The sequence below is a fragment of the Opisthocomus hoazin genome, chromosome 23, assembly GCF_030867145.1.
Source record: "Opisthocomus hoazin isolate bOpiHoa1 chromosome 23, bOpiHoa1.hap1, whole genome shotgun sequence".
In the NCBI taxonomy this organism is placed as follows: domain Eukaryota; kingdom Metazoa; phylum Chordata; class Aves; order Opisthocomiformes; family Opisthocomidae; genus Opisthocomus; species Opisthocomus hoazin.
In genome coordinates, this window is record NC_134436.1 from 7765731 (window position 1) to 7786264 (window position 20534).

At 40.5% G+C, this 20534-nt stretch overlaps 1 protein-coding gene across 2 annotated transcripts in view; it reads left to right on the plus strand.

The window, feature by feature from the left end:
* Positions 1 to 20534, plus strand: part of SLIT3 (slit guidance ligand 3) — a 525043-nt gene that overhangs the window by 254302 nt on the left and 250207 nt on the right. For both annotated transcript variants that reach the window (XM_075442199.1, XM_075442200.1), the window contains exon 6: positions 16236 to 16307. In XM_075442199.1, coding sequence (XP_075298314.1) covers positions 16236 to 16307 — 72 coding nt within the window. The remainder of the gene's footprint in view (positions 1 to 16235; positions 16308 to 20534) is intronic.

The following is a 20534-nucleotide window of genomic DNA, read 5'->3' on the forward strand; positions in this document are numbered from 1 at the left end:
ACTGGTGCTGCTATTGATAAATCTAATGACGCTTTGCTCATCCATCAGATTTTACATTTAACCAGGCAGGTAGAATATCCCAAAGCTGTTCTTCATTTGCAGAGAAAGCCGACTCACCTGGAAAGTGAGCAACAGTGTAAGTCACCAGTTCTGACACACTGGTCTCTGGTGTCCGGGCAGCTGTAAAACAGCTGTGAATATAGACACATTCACACATGTACTGTAATGAAGAGACTCTGCTTATGAAGAGGTCACAGCAGACAAAGCAAGTGGAAAAGCTTTGACTTTTTTGTGTTATAACATCTTATTTAGGCCATCGGCTGGCTGGAATGGGTTCTATTTTCCTGAAATGTAGTTTATTAGATATAGATTTAGAAATGTAGGATGAATTAACATTTGGTATTCCTTTAGCCTTAGCTGTCGACTACTGCAGTAAAGGGATAAAAAGCTACACTGAAATGATGAACTGTGATGTTCAGAATGTGTTTGAACACTCTAAGTGGAATAATGCCGTTTCAACAGCAAACAATTGGTTGTGGTTCAACTATATGATGAAAACAGTGGGTACCCTAATCAGATAAGAAATTATTTTCTATTTTATTTAAATAATAGTCCTTCAGTATGTGAGAAACATTGCTATAATACTGCAAATTCTGCCTGGTTTAACCAACTGAAAATCTGTTTATGGCTTAAATATTTGTAAGAATAGTGGAAAGAGGTAGGATGAGACTTGCACAAATTACTTCTTCTCTTCCTTCCTGACATTTCAGCCATCATTCTTAAGATTTTTTTAACCTAATAAACTGCTTTATATCAAGGAGTTTATCCTTCAGTGTCACAGAAGATGCTGCCATGGAATTCAGCTAAAGAAATCGATTTGATGGTTTGACAAAGGAGAAAAATTAGATTGGCATTACAGAGAAACATTTAATAAAGATAAGAAATAAAGTCAGAGCACTTGTAATGCATGTCTCTCACAGTTGTTTAAGTGTATCATTTAAAATACTGTTGCTGACTTTGGGGTGGGAGATGTCTGGGGAAGCCAACCGGAAGATGTTGATTGACAGGAAAAAGCACATAGCTGCTACATTTCCTGGTTCTGGATGACCATTATCAAGTCATACTCAGCTTTTAGTTATAGTTTAGTGAGGGTTTTTACAAAACCTGGTACAGGTCATAGACTGACTGTAAAATAAGTACTTTCTTGAAGAGTTTACGGGCAAAATCACCAAGCTGGAGTGTAATATATAGAAACCTGAAATTTAAATTAGGTTTGAGCTGGACATTGTTTTTCCTGATAAAATTCAATAAATCACTCAGCTGAAAGAAAAGATGAAGGATTAATAAATAGTCTTATTTTACTTGGGTTTCTTTGTATGTGAAGCTCCTCTGGGGTGATTTTTGTTGTCTTCGGTTTTTCTGTATTTGCTGCTAGGCAGTGGTAGAGAGAATCACACGTGAGCAGAACTTTTTTGGCCCAGGAAAAGGCGCTTTGTGTTCTCTGGTCACCTGCAGCGCTGCTGGGGGGTTTGCTAGCCATTGCAGGGAAGGCACTTCTCTATCACTTCTCACTTGGGAATACATAGGCATTTTTGGTTGGGAGTTAGGTACTTCTTGCCTATAAAGGCACATGTCCCTTGACGTATACTGCGAACCGAGACAGACGATGACTATGTAATGGTTGCAAAAGTATATTTGGGATGGAGCCAGGAATTATGCCGGGAAAGGTAGCATTCAATGCTTTTCTTTAACCGCTAGATGAGAACTGTCCATCCTACTGACTGCAAGAGGCACTCGGGTTGGTTCTGTCTTTTTCTAAGGCTGTGTTGTGTATTGTTGTACTTCATAGCTGACAATCTGCAAAACTGGCATTCGTTGTTCTAGAGTTTCCAATGCAGCAGGTGTTTCTGATCAGTGTTACTTAGATTTGCCTTTCACTGGGAAGCTAGTGAGGCCAGCGAGACCTGGGGTGGCAGCTTGCAAGCTAAATAGGTTTTTCTTTTGGTGATGTTTTAGTAGTTGTGGGTTAGTATTTTTTTTTCAATTAGTTTTATTGACGCTTGCATTATCAAGTTAGAGCACTTTGAAGCATGAAAAGACTGGATGAGCAACTTCTCCAAAGTATATTTTCTGACAGTTCTGCACTTCTTCAGGTGTGGTCTAGATTTTCATAAGTTATGTTTGGCCAGAGATGGTGGATACAAAATTGAAGCAAGTCTGGGATGCGAGTGGGGTAAGATCCATGGACTTCAAGGCGTTATACTACCATAGTCTGATACAGAAGTCTTTGTAGTAACTGCATGTCTAAACAGAAAAGTTTTGCTTCCTTTTTACTTGGAAGAAAGGCATAATAGTGAGCCTGAAAGGGGGAAAAAGGCCTATAATCATTTAGGTTGAAGTGCTGCTTAATTCAAATGCTGTGCTACTTAGAGAATTTGATAAGAAGGATTAGAATTGGAAAAGAAAGACATTTTTAAAAGCAAAGCTATTACAGGGTTCATTACTTTATTTATATGTTCTCCAAAATCACATGAATGAAGGAAAAAAATGGAGAAAAAAATACTGGCTTCAGTTCAGAATGTCAATTACTACTTTTTTAATCCTCTTTTCACAATTTATGTGACATCTTGAACAGTAGCCAAAAAAGCTATTATAACTATAAAACATATTCATTGGTATAAATCTCATTAAGTTGAGAAATTTAATTAAGGTATTGACATGCTTAATTGATACGTGCAAGGAGAGACCATTTTCGTATCTAATTTCCATACGCTTTCTGCTTTTAAAAAAAACTAGCTCCGTAAAAATGTTATAGATTCAGCTAAGCCCTGTCATCCCAAAGGAGCACTTGCTACCATTTACCTTGATTTAGAGCCAACTACTCTCCTAAGTGGAGCTCCATTAAATGGATCTGATGTATGCCTGACTCAAACATGCATCAGCTTCTCTTATGATCAATAGTGGAATATTTATATTAATAAAGCACCAAGTTAATTAAATAAAATAGTCTTCTGGGTAAACTTAAGATACTAGGGGATGGGCAGAGAATCAATATATTCTGCCATTTGGACATTAACTATGTGCTCTGAAATTTTATGTTACCTTAGCAAAGACGCTTGCAGTGTGGAAGTCTCAGATGCACAGAAACTCCCAGTGCAGAAAGCTCCCGAGCATCCTGTGCAGGATTGGCTTCTCAGGTTAGAGGAAAATAAACAAATAAACTTCGATCTGTTTGGCTTCTGTGGCTTCATTCCTGCAAACACATTGGAAATCCTTTATTTTGAATTGGGACTGGACACAGTCAAGTAGGTAGTTTCCCACTTGCCTGAACTATTCCAACCGTGCCAGAGAAGGGGCACGCATGAGAATCTTGCTAAGTAATGGTTTACCAGTGATAATGAAGTGTCATAGGTCACCTGTTTTGTTTTCAGAAAAAATATCCTAAACCTTTAAAATCAGTTGGTGGCTTGTGAGCGTGTCTAGCTCTAGTGTATCGTGTGTTTCAGCCCAAAAGACAGCCGTTCCTCAGCCTTTTCCAGCAGCGTGCCCTGCAGCCGCCCCCGTGGGCGCAGGGGCAAGTGGTGGGGTGCGCAGCGAGCAAGCTGCCATGCCTCTGCTGAGACCCACTCAGACGCAGCCGGGAGAAAGACTTCTACAGGAGTTGGTGACGTTTGACCACTGTGGTAATCTATCCCTATTAGAAGAGTAATCATAAGTCTCGGTCACAGATTCGCATTATTGTTTTGCTCTGATAAGCAAACTCTGTTGTGCTTGTGGCTTTGATGTTACTTCTGTAACACGCAGACAGCCTTTGGAGGAAGCAAGTTCCCTCAGGTACCATTGCAATGTACTGATATCACTTTATCCTAGCTTTTGTCTTCATTTGAAGGCTTCAGTACAATGAAGTGATAAATGTTTCTGTAAATAATACTGCAGCTTTAAAAGAGTGCTTGAATTGATAACCAAAGGAGATGCGTGCAAGGTAAAGAAAATCATAACTCAATATGAAGAGGTTATTCAGTCAGCTTAGGACTTGTTCTGTGTAAATATGCTACCATCTGTTTAGTCAGGGGCACCGTGGCATGGCTAAAACCATCGACACCCCTGATCTGGAGGCGAGCGGCTGTGGGCCAAAGCCCTCGAGGCAGGTGGACAGCAGAGCGTTCCTGCTCGCAGGCTTCGCTGGCCGGCGCTGGGCTCCCTCCTGCTCGCCTCTTGCACTTCTCACGGTTGGCTTGAAGGCGACGAGTTACAGCTAAGGGAATTAGAGCAGGTTCATTTGGGCCTTCTCATTTTTAATAACTCAGATGTGCTGGGCTGAACAGCAGTCGTTGCTGAGCACGCGGCCATTATTGAATGTCTCAGGACCGTAACCTGGGGTCAGTATCCAAATGGGAGATTTCAATAAGCCCATTCTTTGCTGACTTCTCTGTGAGAGATGCTGTCTACCACACAAACTGAACAAAATCATCCTGTAAACCCCCAGGGAGGTAACATATGGATTAACGTATAGAGCTTATTAATCAGTGGGAGTAGTTCCGGGCTATTGCAGGAAAATGGCACTGGTACTTTCCTGTGATGAATGGTTTTGACCTGGTTAAAATATTTCTAATTACCAGGCACAATGGAAAAGCCGAAGGAATAGTCTCCTCTGTCTTACAGCGAATTTTCTCTTCCAGTAGCTAATATCAGCATTTCATCATTTACTGATACATAATACTTGGGTTTGTTTCAATTTTTGTATTAATACAGAACCTTCTGAAGACGACAGATATGTTTGATGTGTTTAATACTTCCAAATATGCTTCATATATGGAGAAGTGTACCTCTTCTGTAATATTACTAATCAAAGCACATATGTTAGATGGGAAAATTCAAAATATTTAGTGGATGTAAAACTATATTCCTGCTGTATTGCTGTCTTTGGTAAAGTGTTGGTAACGCATCTGAATCCTACCATCTAGTATGTGTTTTGCCTTTCTTCTTTTATAACATTCTTATGTTCTATCATTTAGAAAGACTGGACGAAGAGTGCAGGCTAGAAAAAACATTGGAACCATATGTGTTAGAGTTGTATATAATCTATATCATAATCATACAAATTTAACAGGGTGGGATAGGTTTAGTTAGAAAACCACTTTCTGCGTTAGACACAGTTCCCCAGTATTTAGAGCTGTCTTTCCAGAAATTAACAGTTCGAAGAAAGGGTGAGTTACTGCATCTGAGCTGGGATAAAAACAAAATCCACCATGAATTACTTTCTGGACCCAAACAAAAACCTTTGTGTATGGAACTGTGGTGCAGAAATTGTTGTATTTTTTAGACTGACTCTTACTTGACTCTTACTTTCTGCCTCTTGGTTGTTGGTTTTCCGTATGTCCATCTGGAAGTCATGATGTGAATAAACAGGATCAGAACGTAAACTTTCCAAGTTTTATAATGATGTTAAATGAGGTTTTTGATAAGATAGAACTATTTGTGTCGTATGAAAAGGTTTTAAATTTTATAATATCAAATACAAGATTTACGGCGAAATCTACTCTAAATTGTGTGTGAATTTGTGATGTAGAACAGTTTGCAAGCTAACATGCCACCTTGTTCATTGCTAGAAATGGCTGTGTTTGGATTCAGTGTTCTTGGGCAGTCAGTTCACTTCAGAGTTGTTCATTTTTGCGTTTTTTTCCTGCTTTGGTAGTATGTATTGATTGTACTTAAAAAAGAATGATAATTCTGGATGCCGGTTTCCTGGTCTGAAGCTTGGTCAGATCAGTGCCAGTGAGCGGGGGGAAGCCGTGAGCTACCATTGTCATTTACAGTGTTTGTCTTTTAATAATAACGGTTTGAATGTAATACAGTATCTAAAACTGCAAATACTGAGGTCTGCACGGTCGAAGACGTGAGTTCTGCCTGTTTTTGCATTTGGACATAATTTTTTCCAAGTGCCAGGCTCTATTTTGAAAGTAAAGCAAAGCATCTTTACTATCAAAAGCTCTCCTGTGAATTATTTTATACTCAGTGCTACATATACATGACACCCCTTAGCCCATCGTTTTTCCAAAAGCTTGCTAAAGTAGGGGAACAGAGGTGTCATAAAGTAAAGAAACTTTAGGTTTGGGATAATCGAAAGCCAAGTGTTGCTGTCAGGCATAATTTCTTCTGCCGACTCACATAACTGTAGTGTGATTTAGAGAAAGTCATCATCCTTCCCGGCAGTGATGAAACCAAATCACTCTGGCATTTGATATTCTTTGATTTGAAAATGCTTCAATGATGAAAGAGCTGTGTGTAGACTTCTTGCTGCTTCCCTTTGGAGTCTATGCAGGAGGCCCTCCTCCCTCGCCCCCGGTAAGCTACCAGCTTTTTTTACATTTAATTTAATTTTCTTAGCTGACATTGTCAATCTGAAATTCAGCAACATGCTTGACAGTGAGGCAGAGGAAAGCCGAGTTCATTTTTGGAAGTGGCTTTATGCAAATAAATCATCGTGCAGATCGCCGAAGCAAGGCATTTGCTGATGACTCAGAGTAGTGCCCTTGTCCTCTTGTCATCTTCAGGAATAAAGCTCAAAATGTGCCATGAGAATCTTTGAGAGTTACTGTAAACAACTCCCACATGCCCACATCTCCCTGTGAGCATGCTGGGTGTTTAGGGATAAAAACTGAATTAGTTTTCAAGGTAGAATCTGGAGGTTTTCATAATGCGGTGTTTGGTTGGCTTCAGGGAACTTCACTTGTGACTCGTTCAGGCCAGGCTTGTTTGTACGTGGCAGTGAGGTCCTGGGGAGACTGTTAATGCTTGTGAGTGGTCTGGAGTTCAGCTTAGTCTTCCAGAAAGTTTTAACTGCTTGATAGGTGATCTACAAAAGCATTAAAATGACAAAACACTCCGTAGGCTGAGTGATATGATTACAAGTTTTTCTTCTTTTTTGGAGGAATTTATCATTTTGTGTGCATGTTAGCTTAGGTTTAGGTCTATGTTATGTTAATTAGCGTGTTTATTCTACTAGTATACTTTATTTTTATTTTCTATATTTAAAACCCCATCTTCTATTTGGATACCATTTTCTGCAGCGTAGCACTATTGCATGATAAATTTTCTGTGCATGGAGTGGAGTGCTTGAAGGTGCTTTGCCTACCTGGATGGTCATTGAAAAAAAGAAATTATTTGGTTTTGCTTCAGTCAATCTTTTCTTATCTGTGTGGATAAGGTAGCAGAATGAGGTTTGTAGGTATCGTTCAGCCGTAATGGTCAGCGTGGACCTGCTCTGAAATAATTCAGTAGCTTGTGTGTTCGCGGAGCCTACCGTGAAGAAGAGAAGCTAGTATTACTTAAACAGTTGCATCTTGCATGAATATCCCCAACAGAGTTAGCCACTTTGTGCTATTACATCTTGGTCTAATAAATCGAGATGTCACATCCACATAGAAAAATGAGTCCAGGCTACAAATCAGTCTGGACTGAATCTTCTTACATCTGCAGTGTTTCACAGGGCCTTTCAGGGACTAAACGATTCGTAGCAGGAAAGATATACAAAGGTGAAGTTGTGGAAGAAAAATAGAAGCTAAAAAATCATGAAAGAAAGAAGGGACAACATGCATAAAACTCTTTTGTCCTCTTTCAAAGGCTTTGGTGCCTGTTCATGGAGTAGAGACTGCTGAATATCACTGCAATACATATTACTGGTCCAATATTACAATTTATTTTTAAAACTTCTAAAGCAATAGAAGTTGCCCCTTACACTGGTACACTTTTTACCACAGAATAAAAGCCTCTTAATAACCAGGGCTTTGCTATAACCAGAATTTTGTTTTTCTCACTGCAGTGCATTCAAATAATTTGCAATTCATTTCTGCCTCACTAGAATAAATAGAATGTCACTGTAGTTGTTTTTACTATCTGCGGATTCCATATAATTTTTATTATTTTTATATAGCCACAGAAATGCCTAAGGTGATCATTTAAATAAATAACTGGTCTCTTTCAGGAGAACTTCCTAAAAAATAAAGTCTAGATCTTTACGCATGTAATTGCTACTAATTCTTATGAAAATAGTCTGTTTTCGTAGCTAAAGTACAGGATCACAGCCTGAATTGAACAAATACTATTACAACTGTCGTTTTCATTCTACTGTGTGATGGTTAGGTGCACCAGAATATAACTGGTCAGGGACGTATTTTTCTGAATATATAAGTAAAGTGCAAAAAAAAACTTTACTATAAAAAAACTCATTGTTAACAAAGGTAGAATTCAGTCAAGAAAGATCATTAAAGAGCAAGTGTTGATCAGTTATGCAGTGGCGGTGCGGTTTAATAGCTCATGTCTCAGACTTCATGATTGCACATATTTATCTCCTAAAATAAAACTCACTGTATTTTTAGAAAGATATAACCAATGAACTGCCAATATCTTTTTGCTAAGTAATTGGGCTGGGCTTAAACAGGGATTAATTTTTGGTCTGTGGAGATCAGAGGAGGGTAATACTACCTACTGATTTCTAGAATTTGCAAATGCATAGGCTTTCTTTCAAATACAACTCAACAGACAAAATTATAAAACAGACAACTGGTCAACAGTATAAAAGTTACTGGTTTGTTTTTGGGTTTTGTTTTTTTTTAATTTAGAGTAAAATAAAGGCACCTACATATAGCTGAATTTCCACTTCCGATAGTATTAACATTACTGAGCAGTGAGAGAGCTTTTGGATTCACATTGTTTTCACAGTGAGCAAATATTCACAAAACCAGGAAATCACTGGGAGAAGCATTTCTTACCACTGATGTCAGTGCTTCACTCCTGCCTCTCTGAGGTGTGTGCTGTTCCCACAGAATCATTTGAGTGCCTCTGTGTTGTCATCTCACTTGGTCAGAGAACGGTGTACCAGAAATGCATTGGCAGAATTTGGTATTGCGTAGGATGAACATCGCATTGGGATCACTTTGTTTTGTTAGTGATCCAGTTGCACATGTGTGGTATCACTGGGTAATTCCACAGTAAAGAGGTTTTTCTATCAAAATTAATCTCTGATAAAGACAATGTCAGAATTGCACATGGTGTTTCTCTGCTGGCAGGCCACTCTCACCACATGCGGTAAGACAGCCTATAAATTGCATAAAATGGAATACCTAATATATATGACTTTCAAGGGGATTTTTGTCTTTTCCCACACCCTGTTAGAGTACCTTGCTCTAGTTGCATAATGTCTCTCATTGTGTCTCGTTGTTCCCTCGATAAAAGGGAAGAATTAATTGTACTGATACCGTTCTGTAAGGTGCTACGAATCTATGTTAAATACTACTAGTAAAGAAGCCTTATTTGTCCTCGATTAGTCAGAATCTTTATTGTGGTTCTAGAGGGGTTCTTCTCTTCACGTGTTTCCTCTGAGTCCCCTGTCAGTTACTTTCCAGTTGCTGCTTCTGGACATGTCCAAAGTTGAGTATAAAGACATATACTTTTACTGCAGTAGTAGCAGGAAGATATTTTTTTTCTTTCAGCAAGTCAGCAGCAATGTCAAGTTTCCACGGAGTAATGCTATACACTGCTGCTGTTCTTCAGTTCTTGCCTTGTAGCCCCTCGGCAACAGGACTTACCCATTTTCCATTTAGACAGAGAGCTCTAACTGCTGCTTTATGGTGAACACCATCTTTTACACTGAACCTCCAGAAATGGAGAAGCCATCGCTTCCCTGAGGGCGTAAGGCCCCCCGAGTATTGAGGTGCTGATGGGAGTGTCAGGCTTGCGGCAGCTGGTTCTTACTGCTATTGTAGTGTGCTGATGCAGTCGATGCATTTCCCACCTGCAAGATGATAAATATTTAGAGTTTATCTTGCGTGTTTGCAAGGCTTAAAGTTACCAATTTGTCCTAAACAGCTCAGTTATTTGTTAATCCATCTGTAGAACAGGAAAAGCTCTAATATTGAGTAGTTTTGGAAATACTAGGAGAATAGCTCCTAGATAAGAATAGTATTTAGCTGTTGAAATTGTTAAATGTTCATTTTATCCATTAAAAAACTGTCACGCAATTTTGGCAGAGCAGGAAAAATTCTTCTGTTCTTTGCTGTGAATGAAATGCCAGCTTAGTGTGACACAAAGACATTTTAAAAAATGTGGTTGAATATATTTACAGAGTCTGATTTGATCTGGTTTCAGTGTCTGCATCCTTGAGCTCGCGTATACCGGCATCTATACCTCCAGATACTTTTAGCACACAAGTAATTCGGATCCATTCCCTGCATACCTCAAGCACGGTGACTACTCTCTTGGGTCAGCCTTCTTAACACACTGTAAAGGCACAGCAACCTTTGCAAGTGCTTATTGTGAAGGAGAAAAGATCTGCACCCTTCTGCACTGCTTCCTGAGAGTTAGGGGCAGGAGCTGCATAGGAGGACGTGACCAGATTAAGCGTAACATTGCTCACTTCCTTGAAGGGGCGTTGTGTTGGCAGGCAAGAAGAGACTGGAGCGATTAGAAGGGAATCTGTACAGCAGCCATTCTGCTGCAGGTTTTATGATCCCAGTTATGCCGTGATTGAGATTAAGCAGAGTTTGAGGCATTGCAAGTTGTTGTGGATTCTCCCAGAAACTGTGGGAGACAAAAAAGCTGCCTTGGAGATGTCAAGCCTTTAATGAAAAGAAAGGCACTGTGAATATTAATATTCTGTGCTGGAATTGTTACAGTTATAGTTGATTAAACTTCTTTTCTTCCCAATGGATTTCCTTTGACTTTCTACCTCTTTGCGTGTTAGCCCCATTTTGCCTTGTAAACTCTTCCCTTAGCAAGCACTGGTCCCTTTGCCCTCCCTGGTCACTGTCTGTAGAAGTTGCCTTCCTTCCAGCTCTTTCGCTCTATGAAAAAGCCAACTTCTATCCTTCCTCGCTTTCATTCCTCACTCCACTGACTTGCTTATCTTTTATTATGTGTTACTTAGAGATACCTGTTCTCTTTGGATTATACTTTCTAATTTTTTCCCTATCTGTTACTTTTTAACTCCTTAATTGTGTTATTTAATTCAGTGAAACGTTGTAGGGTAGAGTTGATGTGTAACATACTGTACAAATTAAAAACTAATGTGACAAATTGCAGTGACCAGGTTGTGTTAGGCATTTGACCTTCTGCAGAGTAGGTCAGCCTGGTTTAAGTCCAGTTGTAAAGAAATTTTGGGCTGAAGAATAGTCGCTAAATTTTAATGCACAAAAACCTCAAGAATTTGTTATTTTATTTTATTTTGGTAAATGCGTAAGACTGAAATGTTTTTAACCCAGAAATCCCATTTGGTAAAAGAAAGCAAACAAGCTACAAACATGGATTAATTAATTCTCTTTTTTCTCAGCGGCACATTCTGTAGCTGGAGTGATGCTAGTGGGCAGTGTGCTTCTTTCCTAGCGTTGGGGCAGCTGACACTGTCTTAAAATCAGCATTCATACCTTTCTATTGCACGCTTTGCAAAATAAAACTAAACAGGAGAAACTTCCTAATATTACTGTGTCAGCAAGAGATGATGGAAAACAACTGGTCAGTTTGTCCTCTCAAGCCCCCTGTACAGCTGAATCAACCTGTGTTTGTCTTAAGGTTTTGTATCAGCTGCTACAAAGAGAATAGTGTGCAATTGAATTGAATAGAAGCAATTGAATTGTGGATAAGCTAGAAGGTACTTGAAGGAATCAGGTCAGTTATTCTGGATTTTTTCCTTCGTTTTAAACGAACATTGGTTCCATGTGTTAATAGTTAACTCCGTGAGTTTACTGTTTTATTATGGGATCAGCATAATATAACATACTGCAAAAGATACATGTTTGGCTGTGAAGCATTTGCTCTTGACGACTAGATCTCGAAGTCTTCACATTAAACTTTTTAGACGTTAAAGGCAAGTCTAGTTCTTTATCAGATGGTACTAATGGTCATCCTTCTTTTAGCCCATGTGAGCGGGAGAAATAAGAGTAGTGTTCAACCACAATCAATGCCTCTTAATCAAGGTGCTTTACAGGCAGTTCTTTGTTTAAAAATAGTCTTTTTAAATTTTAGAATCTGTATGCCAAAAAAGATCTGGAAAATAACTGGTAAATGCTGAAACAAGTTTTTTTTTATTTTTGAAAAGGGACACGAGTGAAGCATAAAGCTACCAGTGTTGACTTTTGGTTTTCATATAGCCCGTCTTATCTTCAGTACCGCCATAACTTTGCAAGTGGTATTAAAATAGCTGTTGTAATGTTTTAGATCTGTAGTTCAAGTGAAGACTCTAATTTTATGAATGTTCGTAGGGTCTGTGTTCCAATAAACTGATTTATGTACTGTCACTGGCAAATTATAAAAAAGAGTCTTAATGTATTTTATTGCTATGTTAGTTGAAATTTCACTTAAGATGCAATAACCAGCGTTACAGCAGGAAGCTAAAACCCAGCGTTGCAACAAAGCCTACAGAGGCACTTGGAAAACGTCAGCGGTTTTGGATGGGTTTTTTTTGGTTTCCAATTCTTTTACTAGGGCGCTTGCAACTCTCATTTGAAGATCAGGAAAACAATATTAGACTTGCAGAGGGAGTTAATCTGTGTCCAAAGCATTTTAGTTAAAAACTAAAAAATCTATTGACTTATGCGAAGTCTTCTTTGAGACTGGGTAAGACTAACATGTGGTCTGCTGTGCTGTGCGGGCACGTGAGCCGTGGCTGCTGGCTTTCGTTCGCTCCTGTGTCTCTGACCCCTGCAAACTTGAAGTCCAAATTCTTTAATATCTCTGTTGCTCTGTTTCCCCATCTCTGAAATCAGAGAGCTGTTTCCTTAGGGGGGCTCACCGCACGCTGCTGGCCGTGGAAGCTGTTAGTCTAACACGTCCGGTATCGTTGCCTGCTGTGCTTTTCCCCTAGTCGGTTCTGCTGTGGTCTGCTGCCGAGGGCTTTCCAAGCGCGTTCCCGTCGGACAGGGCTCCTGCGCGAAGCAGGCGGGGGGACGCTTCCGCAGGGAGCCTGCGCTTTGCTGTAGTGAGGCCGTGGCTGGCTGCAGAGTCTCTCTGCCATTTGCGCTGCTTGAAGGCTGCGTGGCAGGCTGAACTGGATGAAACTTCCCTGTATTTATCAAAATAACAGGAAGAATAATTTAATCCAAAAACATTCATTTAGCTCAACACATCTGTTTTATCAGAATACAAATGAACGCGTTTCTGTTGTTGTTGGGCTTGCTGCTTTCTCTACAGAAGAACCTTTGTGAAGGAGGGTGCTGCTGACCTACTAGTGCATTTTAGGTTGTCCGGGAGTCAAGTGCTTTTGGTCAGCTGCCCAATATTGCCTGCTAGGGTGCAGATTTTTAGAAGTGTGTGTTTCTCTAAAGCTGGAATTTTTCAGATTTCGTCATTAGGACCCGTCATGCATGCAGGCATTGATTGGACTTGTCTTCCACTGCAGAAACAGATGGCTTGAAACCTCTGTGTAAGAAATAGGAAATGTATTAGTACTCATCACTTATCTTTCTTAAGATTAGTTATTTTTTCTTGAATACCACATTTCTTTTTTTATCTGTCTTTTTTTTAGGGTTTTGTTTTGGCGTCACGTTAGTTTAGCTGGTTTTCTGAAGTTACTCTTAATAACGAATATTTATTTTGCATACCATCAGTGAGAGCTTCCCATTACGTCTGTTACGAGAAGTAGGGAATGAAACACGGAAACGTTAAGATAAACTCTGTAGACAAGTTGCTTGTTACAGCCTGCTGCTCCCTCAGAGCAAATGTGCAGTGCACGGGCTGAGCCTGGCTGGTGTTCGCTTGCTTATGAAATACTCTCAGCCAAAACTTGGCATGGTGGTAGGAAGCTGAGATGAATGCTCTGCCTAACTGTCTCAAAAAGGGATGGTCGTACTTGTGAGAAGGCAGTTACGGAAAATGAAGCATGCAGTTGTGAATTTTCTTCCCTGCTGCGTCACTAATGCCATGCAGGCTGTCAGTTCTTCAGACCACTAGAGATATTTATGAAATCAGTCCATGATCCTGGAGGTTCAGAGAGCCGGTATTGTTAGCTAGAGGACAGTGCCTAAATGGAAAATAAAATTAATGCTATTTACAGGAAGGTTGTTGTAGAAAATGGATGAATTTGCTGAAGTCCCCAGCTTTTGCCTGACTGCAAGTGAGAGCTGAGCATAAAGACAAAGCAGAAAGCAAAAATACAAATTAGCCCTTTTAGACCACAGTCATATTAGAAAAAAATACTTGAAAACCTAATTTATTTGTAAACCTTATTTGAAATAATGTACAATAAAATGCCAGACAAAGGCAACTTGAGGTGTTGCTGGGTTTAGCGTAGTTTTATCAGATCTCAGAATTCCACTTTGTCAAGCCCTTTTTGTTCTATTTTGTGTGTCTCTTACTTTCAGTTCTTACTAATTTTTGCATTCCTAAGCCATTTTGTCACACTTGTACTGTTAGCTGTAGCTCTGCCGTGCCTGGCTGTCGCACCAACGTGACTCCCTGTTGTAAAACCAGTCTTCAGCACAGGACTTCCTTCTTATAGGTCTGAAATACACTTTGCTTTCAGCTCTTCTCAATTCGGGTTGCCTGATCATTTGTCTGGGTTGAAGGTCTGTCTTTAAAGAACTAATATTTTGTTGCTGGCAAAAGAAAGGGGAGGTGAATGAAGGGTCAGGGTGTGGATCAGTGTTAAACAAATTGTGAAGGTCACAAGGAATTTTAATCTGGCTTGAGAAAGAGACTCGTATCCAGCAGCACGTTTTTGTCTGAACGGACAATTGTGGCTACTTTGAGAATTTGGTGTAGACTGCATGACTGGTATAAATTGAATTAGTCTCATGACAAGGACATAGTCCCCCTTTTTTTTTTCTATCTGCCTGATGGAAAGCAGAAGAAAGCCCTGTGTGACACGTCTTGACCCACAGTGTCACTGTGGGCTTTTGTGACAGGCTCTGATTTCTGGCCTCTCATTTGATAAAGCCAATTTGGTGGAGACTAGAAAGGAGGCTTGCTGCAACACAAAATGTGCTTACAGAAAAGAGTATCTGGTGGTGAGTGCAGATGATTGCCATTCAGTCTTAATAATCGTTAGAAAGCCAAGGTTTCGTTCTGAAAATCGGGCAAAGTCTTGAGCTTGTACAGCATAGAGTCGCAGTCACCTGTGTAAATGATGCACTGTGTCATACCCTGCGCCGTGGTATCCCCTTTCTTTGCCCTTTTCTCCAGCCATCCCTGTGCCTGCCATTTCCTCCATTTGCTTATTTCTTCCATTTTCCTTTGCCACGCTTCTGCTTTCCTTTCATCTTCCTACACTTCTCCCTTACACCCCCTTTGTACCCTGAACCGGGGTGAAATCGCTCCTTCTTCTATGCTGACAGGGCACGAGCAAAGAAATCGTTATGCTTTTCCTTGGACAGAAAACATCCCAACTTTCCGATTTTGTGTCTGCTTCCCTCCCATTCCTAATGCCCTCCTTCCAGCCTCTGTTGGTGCTGGTAGGGGGCTGCAAACTTGGAAAATTCCCGTGGAAATATTTGTAGTGCATCAAAGGAAAAAGCAACTGTGGGCAGGTTGTGTAACAGAATGCTGTAACCAGCGGCCCTCCTTGCTCTACCTGCACTCACAGTGCAGATGTAATGGTTTAAATTGAAACATTTTGTAACATTTTAAGTACTAGAAAGACATTTTGAATTGCTGCTGGTTTGGTTTTTTTTTTCAACAAGGTTAAAAATTTGCAAATAAATGGTCGTTCCTACTGATACACAATGCAGTGGGTTTTTTTAATGCAGTGGATCAAGGTCTTTTTGCTGTAAATTCACAGAACTCGCAAGACAATGATTGTCATGTTTTCCTTGAATATTAATTTCAAATAAGGAGCTGTAATCTGAGCAGGGACAGCCAAGTATTTTTGCAGTCTGTAAATAAACAGAAGCATGGTGAGAAAATTGCATTTACACTACAGGGTTGCAATTTCAAGGCATAAGATTTGGCTGCAAGTACTTTTGAGAGCGAATCATGGCATTGTGCCAGCGTCGTGACCACATTTGAGTGATGTTTTCTGGAAGTTCTGTCATTTGTATCACGAATTCTGGTGGTTTTCGTCAGAGAGCCGTTTCAGCTCATGCCACAGACCTCTAGAGGAGATAAAGAAAATTGAAAACATCGTGTGGTGTAACAAATCCAGAAACGTCTACTTTTCCAAGCATGTTGATGTGCCATTATCTCATGTAGATTTGAGAAATGTGTTCTCTTTCTTAATACAATGTGTATTTTTCTCTTTCTTTATTCAGAGACCTGAGTGAAAACCAGATAAAAGGAATCCCTAGAAAGGCCTTTCGAGGAATCATTGATGTGAAGAACTTGTAAGTGACAACTTCATTAATATTTGTGGTGACAGACATTCTCCCGAGGTTACATCTGGCTGTTACGCTTTGTTTGAGTACCGCGTGGTTAGCTCTGTGCAACGCAGAAGGGAGCTGCAGGCCCTGCTGCCTGCAGCTGGTTGTCGTCAAGGGCCTCACGTGCTACTTGGGTCCGCGTGTACACTGTGCAACACACCTGGGGAAGACAGGAGAAAGAAAAAAACTATACTTAAAGGCTTTATCCCTCCCTCCAGCATTGTCCTGCAAAATCCAATGAAATCACGGTCCAAGCCTTGAATCAAGATATGCGTAGGAAAAGAACTGGTGGAGTTTGGGGGTGAAATTGAAATATTTCACTTAGATTAAATTTTCTGTCCCGTCACTTGGGTGGGAAGTAAATGTGGCACACAGGCACGGTAGTTGAGCACAAATATCAGAAAATAAAAAAATAATGTGGGAAATGAATTGTGTGTGCTTTGACGGTTTATGTTGAAAACTGAAATAACTTTTAAAAGCCATTAAAGAGAGAAAAGCGGGTTTTGCTGTTTGTGCTGAGGAAGCTAGTCTGTCGTAGCCATTTTCTGTAACGTACAGTCTGAAATACATGTAAAGAAAGACTTTCAGCTGTGGATTTCCAGAGCTGCTAAAGGCTCTTACGCATTACGTACCAGAAATGCATTATTGTGCGCGCCCACACACTAATGCACCATTGGCATCATTAGAGTCAACACAAGGTGAAGTGAAAAAGGAGATAACAGCCAGCAAGTTGCCAGCTGGGATTTCCTCAGAAAGCTTGCAGCCACCCTCAGAACCATTTCAGAGCCGTTAGTAGTAGCACTGTGTTACCACACCCGTAGCTGAAATCTCATACCCTGACGTGTTAAATATTGTAAGCATAGTGTAAATAGTGTGGATTTTTTTGTTTATTTAGTAGAAGAATCGGCTGAAGGAGATCTAAAAAGCAGTACTTCTCTATGAACAGTCTTACAAAATACCTGTGCTCTGTTTTCACACCTCTTTAGCGTCCAGACTAAATTTTTTTTCTCTAGGCAGCATGGAAACTGTTAAGGGCAGTCAGCATGAGGCGGGACACGGTCACATCTGCGTCCAAGGGCAAAGCACAATTCCCGTACTTTCTGTGGTGATGCTGTGTTGCCGGGGGTATCACATCACTGGGGTTTGTGCAAGGGAGACACTACAGCAAAAGAGCCAGCAGGACTTCCCCCAACACAGAAAACACAGGAGCAGCGCTGTGAGATGCCCCTTGCGCTTGCTCTCAGCAAGGTTCCTTTGGAGGCTTTGGGATAGACAGAATGTGAAGACTTTTACACACCATGTAACATTTACAGCTGTTTCTGCCAGCATTCAGCATACTAAGCTTGTGTTTCTTTAATGGTTTGTTACTTCCTTCGTGTATATTCAACAGTGACTTTAGCTTTTCAGGTGAGAAGGCTCTTGTACCTGAATGTCAGCTTGAGTAAACACATCTTGAGCAGCCATTTAAATTCCTCTAAGCTTCCGCTGCATTGGAGGGCTATCAGAGGACCTGTATGAACAGGTCTAGTTTTTAAGACGCAGGAAAATACTGGAGAATATAGTTTCTAGTCAGAAGTAGTTTGTGAATTTCAGGCAGAAGCGTGTCTTTTTTGTCATGTTAGCACAAACTTTACTTACATTGTGTAATCTAGAAGAACAATAGATGGTGTTTTGTTTCAGAAAATCTAACTTTCCTAGCTATAATTCACTGTTAGTTGTCAAACTTCATTTAAAATAGCAGTGTTTGAATTGAGAGTTGATTTCACCTCTGACAAGCTGTCAGAAAAATCACAAATGTTCTTTGATTTACGCACCCCATCTCAGTGCAGAGGAACCGGGGTCTCACCTTTACATGAGCTGATAGCAAGGGATGGATGGCTGGAGTGCTTAGAGGAGCTCTGTAAATGTTGGGATCTAAAGCTTTAACAAAAAATTGTGACTGTCAAGTTAGGCAGTATCTATTATTTTGCAGTAAAAGACATAGTATCAGAGGTGTTTCCTTGCAGCTACTGTTTCTGTCTTTCAGGATTACTGAAGCTATCACAGAATCATAAAATAATTCTGGTTTGAAGTGACCTCTGGAGGTCGTCTAGCCCAACCTTGGGCTCAGCAGGAGCACAAAGCTTCATAGTCTAATTAACAGATTTGATGATGTGAGCCATGAGTACTGGTTGTTTGGATAAATAGCAGGAGAAGCAGACTTTCCACGCAGATCTGTAGTCATTTTTTCTTGATAAGGAATGGATAGATTGCGTATCTGGGCTGCTTCATTAGATCAGCTGGCTGTGGCTTCCAGACACAGACTAGTGGCCTATGGGTTGCTGAGAAAAATGTGACAAAATCTTGAGCCAACTTGCTCCGGGAAACGCATTAAAAGTTCTGCAGCAATAACTGTAAGGGTGCGATGCGATTTGAACCAAGTTAATATTTAAAGCTCTTCAAGCAGTAAGCTTAAACATGCCAATTCCCATTCTCAGTCTAGATTTGGCAGCCAGATCGCTCCCTTCTGAGCCACAGCAATGACCGTGCCAGTGAGCGCGAGTGTTCAGGCACCTCGAGGAGGAGGAGGAGTCTCTGCCTTCCAGTGCCGTTCAGCTGTTCGAACACCTGCACTGCTAATCGCCCGGTGACACTCTGACATCTATGCGCTAATGCGATAGCAGCAGGGTTGGCCGTTTCTATGGTTATCACTCTGCAGATTTATTGTACTGTCTCAGACTTCTTCCACCTTATAAAGCATGGTTTTGAGGGATCATGGAGACTTTTAGACATAAGAAATAGAGTTACGTATTCTCCCACGCTCCCCAACCCTTTCCAATTTGTCTTTAAAATTCGTAGAAGGAAAGGCTGGCATGGAATATTCTGCTTTCGTGGCATGACATTTAACATGGCCTCAAATTCTTCCAGTTGCTACGTAAAGCGTCCAAATGTCATGGCAAAAATAATAACTCTGTAGATACTCTAATAGGGACACAGCAAGTGCTAGACCACGTGAAAGTCTCCAGATAATTGCTGTCTTTAACAGCAGTTTGGAAGGCTTCCCTCAGGAAAAAATGCAGAGAAGTTGATGCAATAGGCTAAGCCGGGGCATGAATTCCTTTCGGATACAGGCTCTGAAATAGCCTAAGAGCTTAACATAAATGACAGCGGGTGCCGTTTGGAAACCCTGTGAGAACTACCCGATCTCAGCACGGCCATAGCAGTGAGCATCGCAAAGCGCCAAGCTGTGTGCAGTTGGAGCATAGTGGTGTGAAAAAAAAATGTATTTCCCAAATTTAAGGGAAGAGGTGCTGCTGCACATGCTGAGGGATGAGAGCCTTTGGTGATGTCCCTCGAGCACCAGGATTGCAGAACTGGCTTGGTACCAATACGTTTTGGGGCATTTAAGGAAATTAATATTAAGATGATAGGGGGAAAAAGAAGTGTTACAGAAAGCAATGTTTCAGGATATTTTTCACGGTGCCTTTTCTTTTACATGGTAAAAGCTTTCTGTCTGATTGTCATTCTCTTAGCAGAGCTGCAAGCCTAGGAAAATGGGCTTGCATAAGGGCTGTGCTCAGTAAGAGCATTTAAATGTCAGGGAGGCCAATGTTTTTGCACGACACAAAGCCAGAGCAGAGGCTGGCAAGACAAGGTTTTAAAACTCTCAAGTGGGGGTAATTTTGTTGTGTGAATTATTTTCATATGAAGTGTTTTCTGATGTTTGACTGTAAAATCAAAGGAAAAATCTGCACACAAAGAAGTTAGTAAGTCTATTTCTAATTAAAATATAGAAATAATTATACAGCTTTTAGAAAGTTTCATGAACACACAATGTCCATTACCAGTAGTGAACTTAATGGGAATTTAGTGTAAACTGACACTTGGAATGTGTTGTAGAATAGATACGTAAATGCTACTCAGTGGTCCTAAAAGAGTTGAACAAGCAAGGACAAGAGAGAGCCAGCTTGCAGTGTGCACCTGTATTCAATTTCTGTTACTTATTACTTAAAGAACAGGAAATGTTTCTTACAGGAATCTAGCCCCAAGTAAGCACATTTATTTCAAGAGTTGAAGTATATGGGTTTGGGTCTTGTTGAGCTTTGGGCTAGCTCAGCACTGTCAGCCGTGGCCTTCCGTCATAGAAATGTGTAGAGCTGCTTCTTGGATTTCTGCACGTTTACCCTGCTTGTATCACATCTTGGCATTCAT